At 36.7% G+C, this 14919-nt stretch overlaps 2 protein-coding genes across 2 annotated transcripts in view; one reads left to right on the forward strand and one right to left on the reverse strand.

Moving 5' to 3' along the window:
• LOC137405342 (E3 ubiquitin-protein ligase SHPRH-like) overlaps positions 1-8282 on the reverse strand; it is a 60682-nt gene extending 52400 nt beyond the window's left edge. Inside the window, exons 1-7 of the mRNA XM_068091571.1 lie at positions 8197-8282; positions 4965-5086; positions 4649-4767; positions 3985-4139; positions 3653-3806; positions 3278-3419; positions 1565-1795 (exon numbers count right to left, since the gene is read on the reverse strand). Of these exons, the coding sequence (XP_067947672.1) occupies positions 1565-1795; positions 3278-3419; positions 3653-3806; positions 3985-4139; positions 4649-4767; positions 4965-5086; positions 8197-8282 (1009 nt within the window). The remainder of the gene's footprint in view (positions 1-1564; positions 1796-3277; positions 3420-3652; positions 3807-3984; positions 4140-4648; positions 4768-4964; positions 5087-8196) is intronic.
• The window catches only part of LOC137404330 (protein downstream neighbor of Son-like), a 28919-nt gene continuing 21862 nt past the window's right edge, over positions 7863-14919 (forward strand). Inside the window, exons 1-4 of the mRNA XM_068090522.1 lie at positions 7863-7999; positions 10616-10664; positions 10755-10905; positions 12455-12686. Coding sequence (XP_067946623.1) covers positions 10662-10664; positions 10755-10905; positions 12455-12686 — 386 coding nt within the window. The 5' untranslated portion in view covers positions 7863-7999; positions 10616-10661. The remainder of the gene's footprint in view (positions 8000-10615; positions 10665-10754; positions 10906-12454; positions 12687-14919) is intronic.

The raw sequence follows: 14919 nt of genomic DNA on the forward strand, positions 1-14919 counted from the left end.
ACATAAAACTTTTTGAACATTATTTTTTAGTATTCCACACTAGAAACTCTAAAACGAGAGTAAAATGTAAAATACAGCGATTGTACCATAAAAATCTATTAATAGACTAGACTAGGGTGGAGAATTACTGTAGCGCTGTATCTGTATCTGTATCAATTCATACTTTAGCCTTGTTTACTTAGAGATTTGTCTACTGCATATGATAAATAAGAAGTGGAGAATTAGACAGAGTGATGTATTTTAATAAATTATATCTTATCTAAAATTATGGAAAATAAACACTTCTTATGTTTTAATGTCATCAATTTAACATAAACATTAAAAGTTGACTTGCAACAAAATTCACATTACAGTTACTTGGTATCAAAAGGTTCACTATGTCTTACTCTGTTGTGTTGTAGGTGCAAATATGATTACAAGCTCTTAAAAGCTCAAAAACGGAAAAAGCTGCGGTAGATTGGAATCAGTTTATTTCTCTGACGTAGTCATTACATTTGGTTATTGTCTTGTCACGCGATGTTCTCACGTGAATTAAAAGGCCAATAAAAAGCTCAATATAAAACTTCTCGTAGCACTAGTTTATGACAAACACTTCGGGTTTTACCGAAGACCCCGTATCAAATATCGATGCTCGCTACTTTACAGTTTTGTTTCGGCTTGGTCTAATCGTCTAGTCGCAATCTGATCATGTGACCCATACTTCGCGAATAATTTCTCCAGCATTTTTCAAATAGCACAAGTGACCAACAGGCTCGTCATGTTTATCAGACAATGATATGTACTCCTTCGAGCTCAAGTTAAAAAACTAAACGCATTTTTACGGTTGGTTTTGAGATATCAGTGCTGAAAGTGACAGCATTACAATGACGATAAAAAAGACACGTAAGAACAATAGACATAGTTTTATTGAATGCGTGAAGTATATTTATGAAAATATTTTGACGAATGAGGTTGCGTGAAAGTGTAAACAGAAGCCACATTGTACAACTACGTCCCATTTGAGCCGTTTTGGAAAGAGATTCTAATCTACGGCAGTCTCGTGATGGCGGCGATTAACGGTTCGTTTTTGAGCTTTTAAGAGCTTGTAATCACATTTCTGCATATATTGCACCTACAACACACCAGAGTAAGACATGGTGAATCTTTTGATACCAAATAACTGTAATGTGAATATTGTTGCAAGTCAACCTTTAAAGTAGGAAAGGTTTGATCTGAAAATATTCTAATAAAACAGCGTGGCAACGAATCTTAACAAAAATTGTGTGAAATGAAAAAGAACAGCAGAAACATTTCTTATTTTGTATTTTTACTAATTACAACATAAAAGATTGAAGGACAGTAGGGGTGGCCAAAGGCTAAATGTTTGGTCAAAGTCTGAAGACTGAAAACTTTCAAATTTTCTGGTCAAATTCCGATTTGGTCGTGATTACAAGTCATAGCATGACTGCATATGGCCTCTATCACCTCTAAATATCTTGCCACTGATTGGTCCCTTGACCGGTAAACTATATCATGTAGTATAAGCAGGCCATGTGATGGGACAAACAACCAGTCATTAACCAACCTTTCTCCATCGAAATCATCCATTTAAGAGCCTCCATCTGGTATGGCCTTAGTTTCTTCAAGAGTAGATGCTTCATCATTCCCTTGTCGTCACCATAAGATGTCATGGCTGGATCTGTGTTGAGATCTGGATTTATCTCCTCCCTCAAGTAGTCCTTTAATTTGACCATGCGAAATAGCGCCGCCACATCATGTCGAAAGGATGGAGTGGGTGGCAGAGATGGCTTCTCAACTGACACAAGATAACGCACAAATATTAAGGAGGTGAGATGCTAGAATTCCTTGCAGGGAACTCGACAGAAACTCAAGCGTATCATGGACACGCATTAACTAAAACTGTGACGAGTCTAAGACAGGGGTAGGCAATCGCAGCTCCAAAGCCGTATGCGGCTCTTTCATCCCCTCACTCTTTCATCCAAATCTAGGAAGGCTGGCCAGCCACTAAGTCCGCAATATCGTCAACAACACTACTGACAAACAACAACACTAATACAGGTAGTACACCTTATAACAATTTATGCGCTAATAAAACCGCCAAAATTATTTTATTGTTTTTTTGCAAAAGTGTAATTTTGTTTTCTCAGCAGTTAAATCATTATTACATGCCACCCCTTTTCGTTGTATGGTGCAAACATGGTATAAAGGTAATAAAGACTAAACAAAAATGTTGCATGTAGTATTTATTTTTTTAAAAATCGGGTTTTGTGGGTCCCACTGCGTTCCTTCTTGTGAAAAACGGGTCCAAATGGCTCTTTGAGTGGAAAAGGTTGCCAACCCTAGTCTAGTCCAAGAACCTAGTTTAAAAGTACTCATGCTATAACAACTCAACCGCATGCACTCACACCTCAACATACAAGTGCCTCAACATACGAGAAATTTGAGACACAAGCAAAATTCTGAACAATTTTTTGCCTTGAAATACGAGACATATTTGAAAGACGAGCGTGTTCCTACATGCGGCAGCTAGGTAGCCGAGTATGTGAGAGGCTTATGAGAGCAGCATCGCTAAGTTAAATTAAATTAAAAAGTTAAAGTTAAAATTAAATTCGTGTGAGTTAAAGTTTATGTGATGTTACGCAGTGTTACAAAAGTGTAGCGTATTGAATGTGTGGCCTTCGAGTCTCTCACACACCACCATTAGCCACTATCATGTCTCAAAGGTAAGAATTCCATACAGTACTTTACATGACAATGTTACATTTTATTGCATATCATAACCACTAGATAAAAATTTGTTACCATTTGAGTGTAGGTGTTGACTCGGAAAAATTAAAAACACGTTTTCCGTTGTAATATCATGTTTTAGGTGCTTTTTCACAGGGTGGAAACCTGTCAACTTGTATTCAGTGATTTTATACGAAACATTTGAATTTGAGAGGCGAGAGAATTTACAGCTCAGTGCCAGAATGCATTAAGCTCGTAAGGTTGAGGCAGTGAGATTTTGAAATAAGGTTATATGTAGCTGAATTCGGTTGCTACTTGCTACAACTTAATAACGTAAAGTATTTTAGCAATAATCAGGGGAAGACAACTTTAAGAATATTATAAGACAAACTTCTTCACTCGCATCTTTAAATGGCAAAAGGAAAAGATCTGAGCTAGATGACATGAATGGGAGTTATCTTATCTTAGCACAAAGAGAAAATATAAAAAATTATGCAATCTGGTAAAAACAAGAGTGAGTTGTCTAGTTAATCTATTATGTAGAACATACTTTTTATGGTAAAGTCTGTTGGTAGAGGAGTGTGTCCTGTGAGAGCGAGAGCTGCCTTCAAAGAATGAATCCATTTACTTTGCATCTTGCTGTAACTGGTCGATGCGCTCAAGTCATATATGTATCTGGAGTCGACGAGTACCTGTCACACGTAGTCGTATTATATATTAAAACATTCATGTCTACATCAGACAATGCAACGCACACCCGTCATACACAATCTTATGGGACAATGTTTAGTATGCACACATGTATGTGCTGACACACATGAAATGAACAATCTTTGAAGTGAACGGTGCTGGTAACAAGCAATTACTCATGTGGTAACAGCCACACAGACACAGTTACTCAGGAGAAGGAAATGAAGAGCTGTACTTGCACAGACGCTGAAAGACCATCCTCCTTGGTACTAAAAGTAAGTTGAACACAATTGCGACCAATCTCGGCCACACCAATAGCCAATGATGAGAGTAGATGACCGAAGGAAGGAGCGGGCAACTTGATTTCAAAATGCTGAGGCTCCTTTAATCTAAAGTAAAGGAGAGGAGGCTACCGAGGATATAGGTTGGTAACAGAAATACAAGTTTTTAAGTCAGGCTATTTGTGACACCATAAAAGAATGTTTGAGCACCTGTTGACATCCCAGCATAGACACCACAACAGAGAGTCATACTAGCTGTTTATAGGTCAGCGGAGTGTCCAATTACCTGTCTGTTGATTCAGCATACAGAAAATGGTGTCCTTGAACATGGTTAGCGACATACAGCCAGAGGTCCTCTGCCTCTGGCAATTTCGTTCTTCTGCTCTCATCTACTGTGACAACAAACTCTCCGAGAAGAATGCAGGACTCACTTTTTTTTGACTGCAAGATTATTAATCTGTACGATTGATGCGTAGGAGACACACATGGTACTCTACTGTAATAAAAGCCTGAGCAGTGCCAAACCTTCTAATCGTTAGACTAAAGGGGCGCTGATAGGAAGCCCGTGTCAAACAAAACAAGGCCAAGTTACTCTGGAACCGTGAACCCTTGTACATGTAGGTATTTAGAGTGGCCACCATTATCTGCCTAAGAGATGCCTAGATGACCTGGTTAGTGCGTTTCCTTGCAAAAACATAATATTGATGATGGACCAAATTTCTATTGGACCGAAGGTCCTTGCAATCAGCAATGTTGCTAATATCGCTATCAATCTTGTTTCTCCTAGTATCAAAAATGCATGACAAATATTGCACAAGAAGAAACCAGCCCGATAACATCCCAGGTTGCGCGTGGAATAGCTTATGATGAAATATCAGAGAAACATGGATATCTACAGCCCTACAATACAAATATAAAGACAAACATAATACTAAGGAAAGCTGACCAACCTTGGCAGAGTCTCGAAGATGTATATAGAATGCCGCTTGATCTAGGAGAGCTTTTAACTCAGATGATAACATAGAAGTGCTAGAATCTGCATGTTGAAGTGGTTCGCCACATGCTCCCTCTAACATATATAGCAGAGCGCATGAAACAGTTTAATACAAAGAAATGAACGATGTACCTTACAGCACGAGTTATATCGCCCTCACAATAACACTGATAACTAGCCTCTATTTAACAGTTCATCTCCAACACATAAAAAGATTGCATGCTACTGAAAAGACAGGGCAACTGAGTACTTGCACAGTTACCCATTCCCACCTTTTAAACCAGTTATAGCATAGGGTATCCTCTTCACTGGTTGTGTTGACTTCCGTTTACGCTTGGATGGCATGTTTGGTTCGAGGCCAATACACTTCTTTCCTTCTGTTCTTTCAACTGGCCTAAATTGAAAATTATTCAATAGTTATTTTTACAACACTTTGCAAACTAAAGAAATTTAATTTGGTCTTTGTAGCAAACTTTCATGCGCAAGTAATACATGCTCAAGCCTATGGTGCTAGAAACTGATAATCTTGTAGCCCTAGAGTACAATGAGCAGTTTGATAGGTTATATAAAGCCACTTGATAAGTAGCTGGGTCTAATTCAAGACTCTGTCAAGTCTATTTGGGAAGCTATAAATTAGTTTTTGATAACTAGTTCTAATTCAAATTTATGTCAAGTTTATTTGGGGAACTATATGTGAGTTTTCATAACTAGTTGTAATTCAAGTCTGTCAAGTTTATTTGGCGAACTATATGTGAGTTTTGCTTAGCTAGTTCTAATTCAAGTCTTTGTCAAGTTTATTTGGGGAACTATTTGAGTTTTTAATATTGGCTTGACTGGCACCTACTGTATGTGCCTAAATATAAGCCGATCTTGCATTTAAGCCGACCCTGAAAATCGTACGCCAACCCTATAAATCATAACATGACATGGGTACCTATCAAAGCAAAAGGTTGAAAAAACAGAGTGGCTTTTGTAGGCTTAGTACAACAAATTTCTGACTGGTGAATGGTTGGATTATTAGCCTATCGTGTCTCCGCTTAATCAAAAGGAAACAGTCATCTATTTGTGTGGAGCCGATGAAAAACATGTTTGCATCTCACGCTGACCTTAGTTTCGCTTTGGAAAAACACTTTTTTATGGCTACTTCTTCTTTGTGATGATCAGATGCATTACGGCTATGTAGGTTTCACAAATTGTATATCAATGGATGTCCAATGATTATCTATTGGGCAATAGTAGTGACAGTGAGAATTTATTTTAACAGTCATAATAATGCAGTAAGCTATAATAGTGATAGAGGTAACTCGTCTGACTGGGAACATGCTCAGCTTGTTATCCATGGTGTATAAAGAAAACAAAAAATTGTCAGAACTTATTCGGCAGCACATTTGTGGCCTTTTTATGGCATCATCTAATCATCAACTTTTAAGCTAATTAATTGGATAAAATGTTGTGACAACTTACGTGTGCCGATGTCAAATATTTGGTTTTACTGAATATTTAATTGTCTCATTAACACAGTGTGTTTGGTAGCGAAAGAGCTACTGATAGTAGTAACCATTATTGTTATGTTATGCATCATTGTTATGTCATGTTATGGCTTTTAGTTTAAAAGAAGCAGTGTGAGACATTCATTACCATTTATCAGTAGAATCAGACATTTCTTCGGTAAAATCTTTTCAACTACCAGACTTACTATTAATACAATTGCCAGCGATACGATTGAAATGCAAGCGATCATGTGTATGACCAACCAATCACAAACTTTTATCACCGTCATAGCGTACTATTAGCAAACAATGTTAGCATGTTTTCACTGTGAGAACAAAATATGGACAGAATCAGGCTAAATGTGCCGGTTCCGTTGCATTTTTTCCAATAAATCTATACATGCGGCTTTTCTTCAAGTGCCATCGCTACTGTATAAAACAAACTCTAAGCACAAGGCTGCTAGCCACATGCTTAGCATGGTTCAAGTTATAGTTGTTGAAATTAAGTTAGCATAGTGTCATTTCAATTAGAGTTCTGCGTGTTTAAGCCGGACCCCTTTGTTTGGTAAATTTTTTTGGACTTTAGAATCGGCTTATATGCCGGGATATAGGGTAATGTTAAAATTAATAACCACCAAGTGACAGTCTAAGAGGCAATCGCTTATTTAAAATTATTTCAAACCTTGATGCATGATTATCTAACCATAAAAATATTTTGACACATGATAAAAACTTTGAGAAAGTATTTGTTTCAACATTTGAAGTAATTTCACAAAGCCCAAAATCTGAAGTGTTTTAAAATCAGTACATATGTATGCAGTTCACCTTCATATGTTTTGGCTCTATATTAAAAACGCAGGTTGGCAAGTTAATATAACATCAAACAAAACCAATATTATTTGGTGACTGATATTATTTGGTAAAAATAGCATTGCCATATAATCCTAGTTTATGAGGTAGCTCAAAATCATACCTGCCAACTCTCACGCATTGGGCGTGAGACTCACGCAATCACCCCAAAGAAAAAAATAGAAATGCGTGAGATTTTTGCCCCAATTTCCACAATTTTATATATACTATCATTGATACATCAATTACCCCAAAACCAAATCTCACGCATTGCCACACTCTTAGGTTGGCAGGCCTGCTCAAAATGTCAAAAGGAAAAAAGGTATAAACAAAAATCACATCACTATTCCTGAACAACGACTCCAGCAATTTAAACTCGACAACCGAGAAACTTTAAGAATTACACTATTACCAAGTTTTTTATTTGATTGACTTTAATATAACTGATAGCTTATAATAATACTAATCTTTCACACCAACGTAAAGACATAACTATATCCCAAAGATTTGGTAATTGAAAATGTAGCCTGCAATGAACGATCCAGTCACTTGATTTAGCAATTCTTACAAATAGCAAAGATGTTATTTTTATAGTCCTAAGACGTTTTCAGCCTACACACATGCTCTTCATATAATATCGGGTAATAAATGTACATGTAAAGCTTCATTTCAGCCTACGATCACAACAAAAACCATGCTGAAGAATCGCGAGTCGATCGACCACCGCAAATTATAGTTCCTAAATTTGATTGGCTATTCTGTGGCGGGAACTTACTGAGTTTCACTTTGACCTAAGCCTCGTAATTTGTAGGCAAGCTCCCGGAGGAAGGCCGCCAGCCTGTGTAATTTTATTAATGACTTGTTATATGAGCCGTTTGAACAATATGAACAAATTACACAGCTTAGGCTACTTTGACTTGAGCTTCGTAATTTGTAGGCAAGATCTTGGAGGAGGGCCACCAGCTTATGTAATTTTATTCATGACTTGTTATATGAGCCGTTAGTTTATTTTTATGTAGCATGCAAATGTTTTTCAACATTTACTCCAAAATATGCTAATGTTAAAATCGATGACCGCAAGTTGTCTTTAAAACATCCGATTTCATACAAATAAACACTATTTCACTGTTGATAGGGAAGAATAGGTATAAAAACAACAGAATACCCGACATATATGCCTGATGGTGTAGTTCTGACGCCGACTTTTGTAAGGATCTGTAAGGCTTGTTCTCTAGTAAGCCCGATATTCATTTCGGACCATGAAATTTAAGGCAGATAGAGGTAGTATTGTTTGCTAATTTAGAGGTTTAGGTGGTGCTAAGTATTGGTTCTATTTTCGAAGTATATTCCACTCTTTTGTTGTTTCTGTTATGTAATGGTTTATGAGTGCTTACTGCTGTTTGATAAAGGCGCCTGGTTTGTGCTCTGCTTCAATCTACTGCTTCGGTGCCTCAGTAGCTTCATTTTCAGTATGGCCATCGACATGTGTATTCATTACGTGATGATTTACATCTATGTCTCATACGACAGCTGTGCCAAAAAAAAACAAGTGTTGGTAACATGGAGTGCTTGAGTGGAGTTCATATATCGGTGTGGTTGTCCGCTATTCGGTGTTGAAGTAGCTGGTCTCTGGTAGATTTCAGTGATTGATTCATGGTGGTACGTTTTGTGCAGCTTGAAGCATGTTTCTTGGTGTCATTGTATGGCAGACCATCAGTCTTAGACTTTTTAGTAGACTAGTTGTACTAATCTGCATATCAGATGTACGGCATATTTTTGTGCCATCTCAAGGTTTTTCTCAGCTGTTTTAACCATTGAGTCTCAGACATTGGAAGCATACTCGAGCACCAGTCTAACACACTATTGGTAAGCCGTTTATATTGCAGTGGTCACAAATCATCTGAAGGATCCAAGGACAATATTTGTTATACTACCGGTTCTTTAAATGAGATTAGTCTGTGCCAGTTTAGTGTAAATCCCCAAGTAGAACCCTTTAGTAGAGCAGTCGATGGGTGGCCAGTAGCTTCGATTAAGTTTAGTCTTTACCCGTTACTATTCTTACAACTCCTCAGTTATTGGCCCATATTAAAGGCTTTTTATGACTAGAGTTCAAATATTATTATACATGTGTTAGACCGTGTTACTAATAACTCTCAAAAGCCAACACAGATTCTATGCAAACATTACAGAATGCATCATCTTTTGCTAAAAGATTTTTTTATTTTCGTCTCTACATGCTTTTAATAAAGTTGCGTCTGAGGCTTAGATTGAGAAAAATAAAAAAAGTTTTCAGTTGAATTTGTTTTTTAAGGAACCTGATTGCTTTTCTTTAGAGAGGCAGAGGCGATTGAGGCCTTCATCGGCCTCTAAGAAATGTGAACAAACATCGATTTCACTCCTGCTGCAAATAGCATGTCTTCCAATGAGCGCTGTAGTGACGAAGGCTTTAGTGCAATTATATTTACGAGGTAAAACTTAGACTAGATGAGTAGATGGCATTGTCACGTCAAATCATTTTACAATGTCATGAGAAACATGATTTCGAAACCGTCAGCAAGATATCACGTGTAACTGGCTCAAGAATTAAATCCATACTTGCTGTCTTCACGTTGATAATGAACTGAACATTAAAATACATGCCAACCGAAAGGTTTTCGAATGTCTAAAAAGCTTCAAAAGACTTGAATTTCCAACACAAAACTTTAAACTTGCTTCAGATGCTGAACAAAGTGCATATCGAACAATCCCGGGAGGCGAGGCAACCTTATAACTCAGCTCAGTGGCAAACTGAAGCTCTCTTGTTATCTTCAGTGTTCAATTGTTCCATGCAGACATATTCGTTGTGGTTTACAAAATACTGACTATATTTTGTGTTTTGCATAATGTACTAATGTTATTTTTATCTTGTGTTAGAATAAGGTAAACAAGCTAGTTTTACACTATTTTATTTTGCACAAAACTGAGAAAATGCGACTAGGATACAAATCCGACAAGACATTTCCCTGGTAATAGAGTGTTTATCAACAATTTATTGCACTTGGTATATATTACCTGCTTCCTTAACATACAGTCGTTCATGTAAAATAATGCAAAAATGCTGAAAAAATTGTTTTTTACTTTTGGAGCGAGTTATAATTATTTTAGTAAGAAAAGTTGTTTCCAGATTCAAACTAATTGTTTCTGAGCAGCTTCTTGGAACGAAGTTGAAAACCGGATTATCATCGGATTATTATCTATTCTTCCAATGCCCCTCTTGTTGCCAAACTCTTTGTCAGTCTTGACTGAATGCAAGTTTCTAATTCTCTCACAATTAAGATCACCTGAGATGAGAGATTATTTCATGTCTATTATGTTGTTTCTTTTCTAGTTGATAAAATAATTACGACACTTGCGATCTCTAGCGAGATCCATGCATTCTAAACTAGCTGAGTTTTCCAAGTTAGCCTTAAGTTCTTTTATCTAGGAGCACTGTTCGGGCGGCTTGTGTCAATTTGTCCTACGCAGCAGTTTCTTAGACTATATCCTCTCCTTGTTCCATAGCTTTCCTCCTTTCTCTGGCTGCCAGCTTTATGCTTGTCTTACAGAGCTGATGGTGATTGGCTAAAGGATTGAGTGGTGCAGCCTTCAGCTATGGTATGTTTCCTATTGGAACTTTATTTTTACGCTATTAACACATTTGTCTATTTCATGAAAGTGCCCATATACGTATTGCCAACATTGCAGTCGAAAGATGAGCCTCCACAATTGACTTCACCAGACTTCAAACGCATAACTGGCAAACTCCGAGTTATCAAGCGCCGCAAGAGGCCAGATGCAGTCAGTGACTCAGCAGTGTTGAGTAGTCCAATCGAATCGTCAGTAAGCAAGCAACGAGGTTAGTAACAGTTTCGGTCTCCTGCTTATAAGTGCCACACTTCAAGTGCTTTCTTAGAATTGACTCATTTGTGCAGTGCTGGTACATACTCTCACGGTCACAAAGTAGAAGTTCACTGTTTTCTTGATGCAAAGCTGAAAAAATTGGCAATAGATGCTTGCATTATCATGTATTCTTTAAAAAGCATTTATCATTTTTAATTATTTTGTCTATTTTAAATGATCAATTTTTAAATAAATAAGTTAAAATCTTTTCAAATGATTTGCTCTAAACTCTGTGCTTTATTCGTTTGGGCTAAGCTCAATTATTCTTTGATCTTCGGGTTTATTTCTACTCGAAGATATTTATAACATTCACGTTTTATTCATTGTAATGACTAAATTTTAGTCCCTCATCCTTATTTCACTTATGCATTTAGAATACTGTCTCACTTTTAAACAGATAGGCATATAAAGAGGACAACTCTTAGCTCAGCACATTACTTACAATCAGTTAAAATCATTGATTATTATGATATTAGTTTTGATTAATTCAAGTAGACATTACGGCAGCATTCCTCTGTTAGCATTCGACTAGAAAACGTGGCAGGGACGACGCAAGTGCTTGTTACAAGATAGTCATGGTTCTTTGACTGGTTTCATTGTCTCAGTTATAACATGTTCACATTCTTACCACAGATATCTAGAATTAATCATCAAAGCCGAGCTATAACCTTCTTAGCCTTTGTCCCTCAGAATATGACGTAAATATTTGCCAATTAGGTTGTCAATTTTTATTGCGCACAAGCTTTTGTTCCTTGTGTAATTGTTTGGTTTTTTGTAAAGAATTAGTAAATGCATCACTCGCTTTTAAAGTGACAACTATGATTGCGGAGTTGTCTGCTCTTACAGTAGGACACCTGATAAAAACCCACTGCATGTATTTCAAGGGCATTAAAGGATCGGACAACTCCCAACCAGTTCAATTATGCATACCAAAGCAATCAACATGACATAATTGGACTAATTACACACTGAACTTCCCCTGCATCAAACAATGTATTCATTTTTCTGCTAGCTCAAGGTTTCACACTTAATTCCAACAAAAATTAAATGTTAATTCAGCTCAAAGTTGCTTTTCAGTTCGTCAGTTTCAAGTTAAAAAAAATTTGTCATTATTTTAATGTTTCGATTACATCTTTTCTGATTGTTCAACGCATTATTTCCACTTTAGACACTAAGTTTGCCCTTTTCTGTACAGTTTTTTGCCAAAGATAACCATTGCAGTAAAGGTCATAGTCATGTCACTAGTGATGTCATCAGGGATGTCATTAGCCTGAACTGATTATGTAAGGTTTCAACATTTCACCTGGAGTGAAATGTTGAAACCTTACATTTCCCCATTTCATCTCTCAGCCTTGGAAACAGCGGAAATAATGATTCCAATGCTTTTGTATTTGCTGTACTGTCTTGTATTTGCAGTTTTAGCATTACTAATGTCTCTAACACTGCAATAGTTGGACAACTCTGCAGTATTTATCTATGAATAACTCTTTACCGGCATTAAACAGTGCGAGGGAGAAACCCGTTCAGAAGTTTGCCAGCCAATGGTGATGCTGACCGAGTGACTGCCCGCAGTGCCTTGAGCGCTGCCTCTCCAGCTGCTGACAGTGACAGCCTCGATTCTGATTGTTTTATTCCTCGAACACCTGAAAAAGTGGAACAGTGGCCTGTTGCAGATACGACTGGCAATTCGGAGATGTTCATCATACCTTCCTCCCCTGACTATTCACCCCGGCGCAAGTGAGTGCTGGTATAACGACTGTATTTATAGCATATAAATAGCCTTGGTAACCTAGGCTTGAGAGTGGTGGAGGTGAGAGAGTGAATCCATACATAGATCGATGTCTTTCAAGGAATTCATTGGAATGATTGGTTCCAACCTTATTAACCATTATGAAACAGTAACATATTTCAACGTGATTATGCACATTGCACCCTGTTAGAAAACTGTTACTAAACTGTAGCTAACTATTGCTTTTTTCCTTTTTTAGTTTTTGTTTTACTATTGTATGGCCTAATTTGAAAAACATTTTTATTTGTAAAATGAAATTATTGCCAATAAAGTACTATATATATATATATATTACTGATGAAAATGATGTACAAACTCTCCCCAACTTACGAATGAGATATATTCCGAATGGCCGTTCGTTAAGCGAATTGTTTCGTAAGTTGTCTCAGTACGTTATTTTGTACAGAATGTATGTTTGATATAAGTATGTTTAAGGCTTGTATAAGTAACCTATATTGGTTTGTACTGCATTTAAAGAACACTTTTTCTGAGAAGTTTCTCTATTTCTTCTAAGACTTTCCCTCTTTTCTTGCTAATGATCAGGAATTGCAACAGCACTGCACCTTTTACATACTCTATGATATGGTCTTTCTGTTTGTAAATCGTACCAACAACAAACGGTTCATGTTACATGCCCATGCAAACCTCACCATATTTGCACCAGTATTAACCTTCTTTATTATTGCCACTTTCGTTTCAAATGAAAGGCTTGCCTCTTTTCACACTTCCACTATCACTAGAAGCCTTCTGCTTCCACCAACCATATTGAATAATGAATGCAAATACAGTGCACCCTCAGGATACGATTACCCTGATATACGATCTTTTCACCTTACGAAGTGGAACATGGTGATTTTTCATCTCACAATACGAATCTTATTTTACCATACGAATTCAACAAAATTTTCGCCCGAGTTCAAATTTGGCAGTCGGTGTGCCTTTTGCGTACGTCAAAATAATAGAGACGCCAAAGTGCTGTTTGCTGAAAAAATTTTCACAATGCCTGAAAGAGACATGATGACCAATTTCTCCCAGTTGAGGAATTGTTTTGCGTGAAACAGTAATATTTACCTTTTAAAACCATTAACGGAGTTGGAGTTGTGATCTCTTCAAACAGAAGGTCACTGGTCAGACAAATTCCCTTAACCTGCTAACAAAAGTCCACTTCACTATGAAAACAGCATCGTTGGGGCTTTCTTGCCAGATTAGGTTGAAAAAAGTTTTATTGAGATCGGCTAAAATTATATGGAAAACGAAGCCAGATACTAATGGGTGATAAAATTTTAGTGATAAAAAATTGACATTCAGTAAAATAGTTATAAAAACATACTAAAACTCAGCTTTACGTGTGTGTTTAGTAAGCTAAACTTATTTAAAGTAAATTCAAAGTTTATGTTATATGTACGTCTATCTTGAAGGTAGGAACTTTCTATTGTACATAGCACATTGCAACGTTACATTTTTATGCAGATCATAACCAATAAATACACTAAATACACTAAAGTTACTGTAGGTAACTATAGTTACTAAGGTAAACATACTATTTTGTTACTAATTCTTAATATGCACACTACTTGTATAACATAATTGCGTACAATAAAAACTTATTAATGTACTTGCATTACATAATTACTATGGTTTCTATACCCCTCCATACAATATTTTCACCATACGATGCCAGAAGTAGAACTGATTATAATCGTATCTTGAGGGTGCATTAAATGGACTGTACATTAAATGGATACATACATACAACACCGTTTGTATCCGCTGTTGTTCGTAACACGAATGTTCGTAAATAGGGTAGTTCTCATTTACTTTCTAGTTCAAAGGTTAATGCTTTTAAAAAGAAAACAAGCTCAAGGCTCAAAGTCACATTTAGAGAGAAAAGAGTTGAAGGATAGCACTACTGATTGTTAACATTCTGTTTACTGTTTTATCTTCTTAGCAACGACTACCCATAATGCTCCACATTAGTAACAGTTGGCTCCACATTAGTAACAGTTGGCTCCACATTAGTAACAGTTGGCTCCACATTAGTAACAGTTGGCTAATTAAGTTGCCAAGACTTTATTGGGGTCCGTAACTTGGTGTTGGAGGACATTGAAGTAAGTTATGAAGTTTTACTTCATAACTTATTTCAATAACTTATTGATAACTTATTAATACTTATTGATAACT

Source organism: Watersipora subatra, chromosome 9, assembly GCF_963576615.1.
Source record: "Watersipora subatra chromosome 9, tzWatSuba1.1, whole genome shotgun sequence".
Classification (NCBI taxonomy): domain Eukaryota; kingdom Metazoa; phylum Bryozoa; class Gymnolaemata; order Cheilostomatida; family Watersiporidae; genus Watersipora; species Watersipora subatra.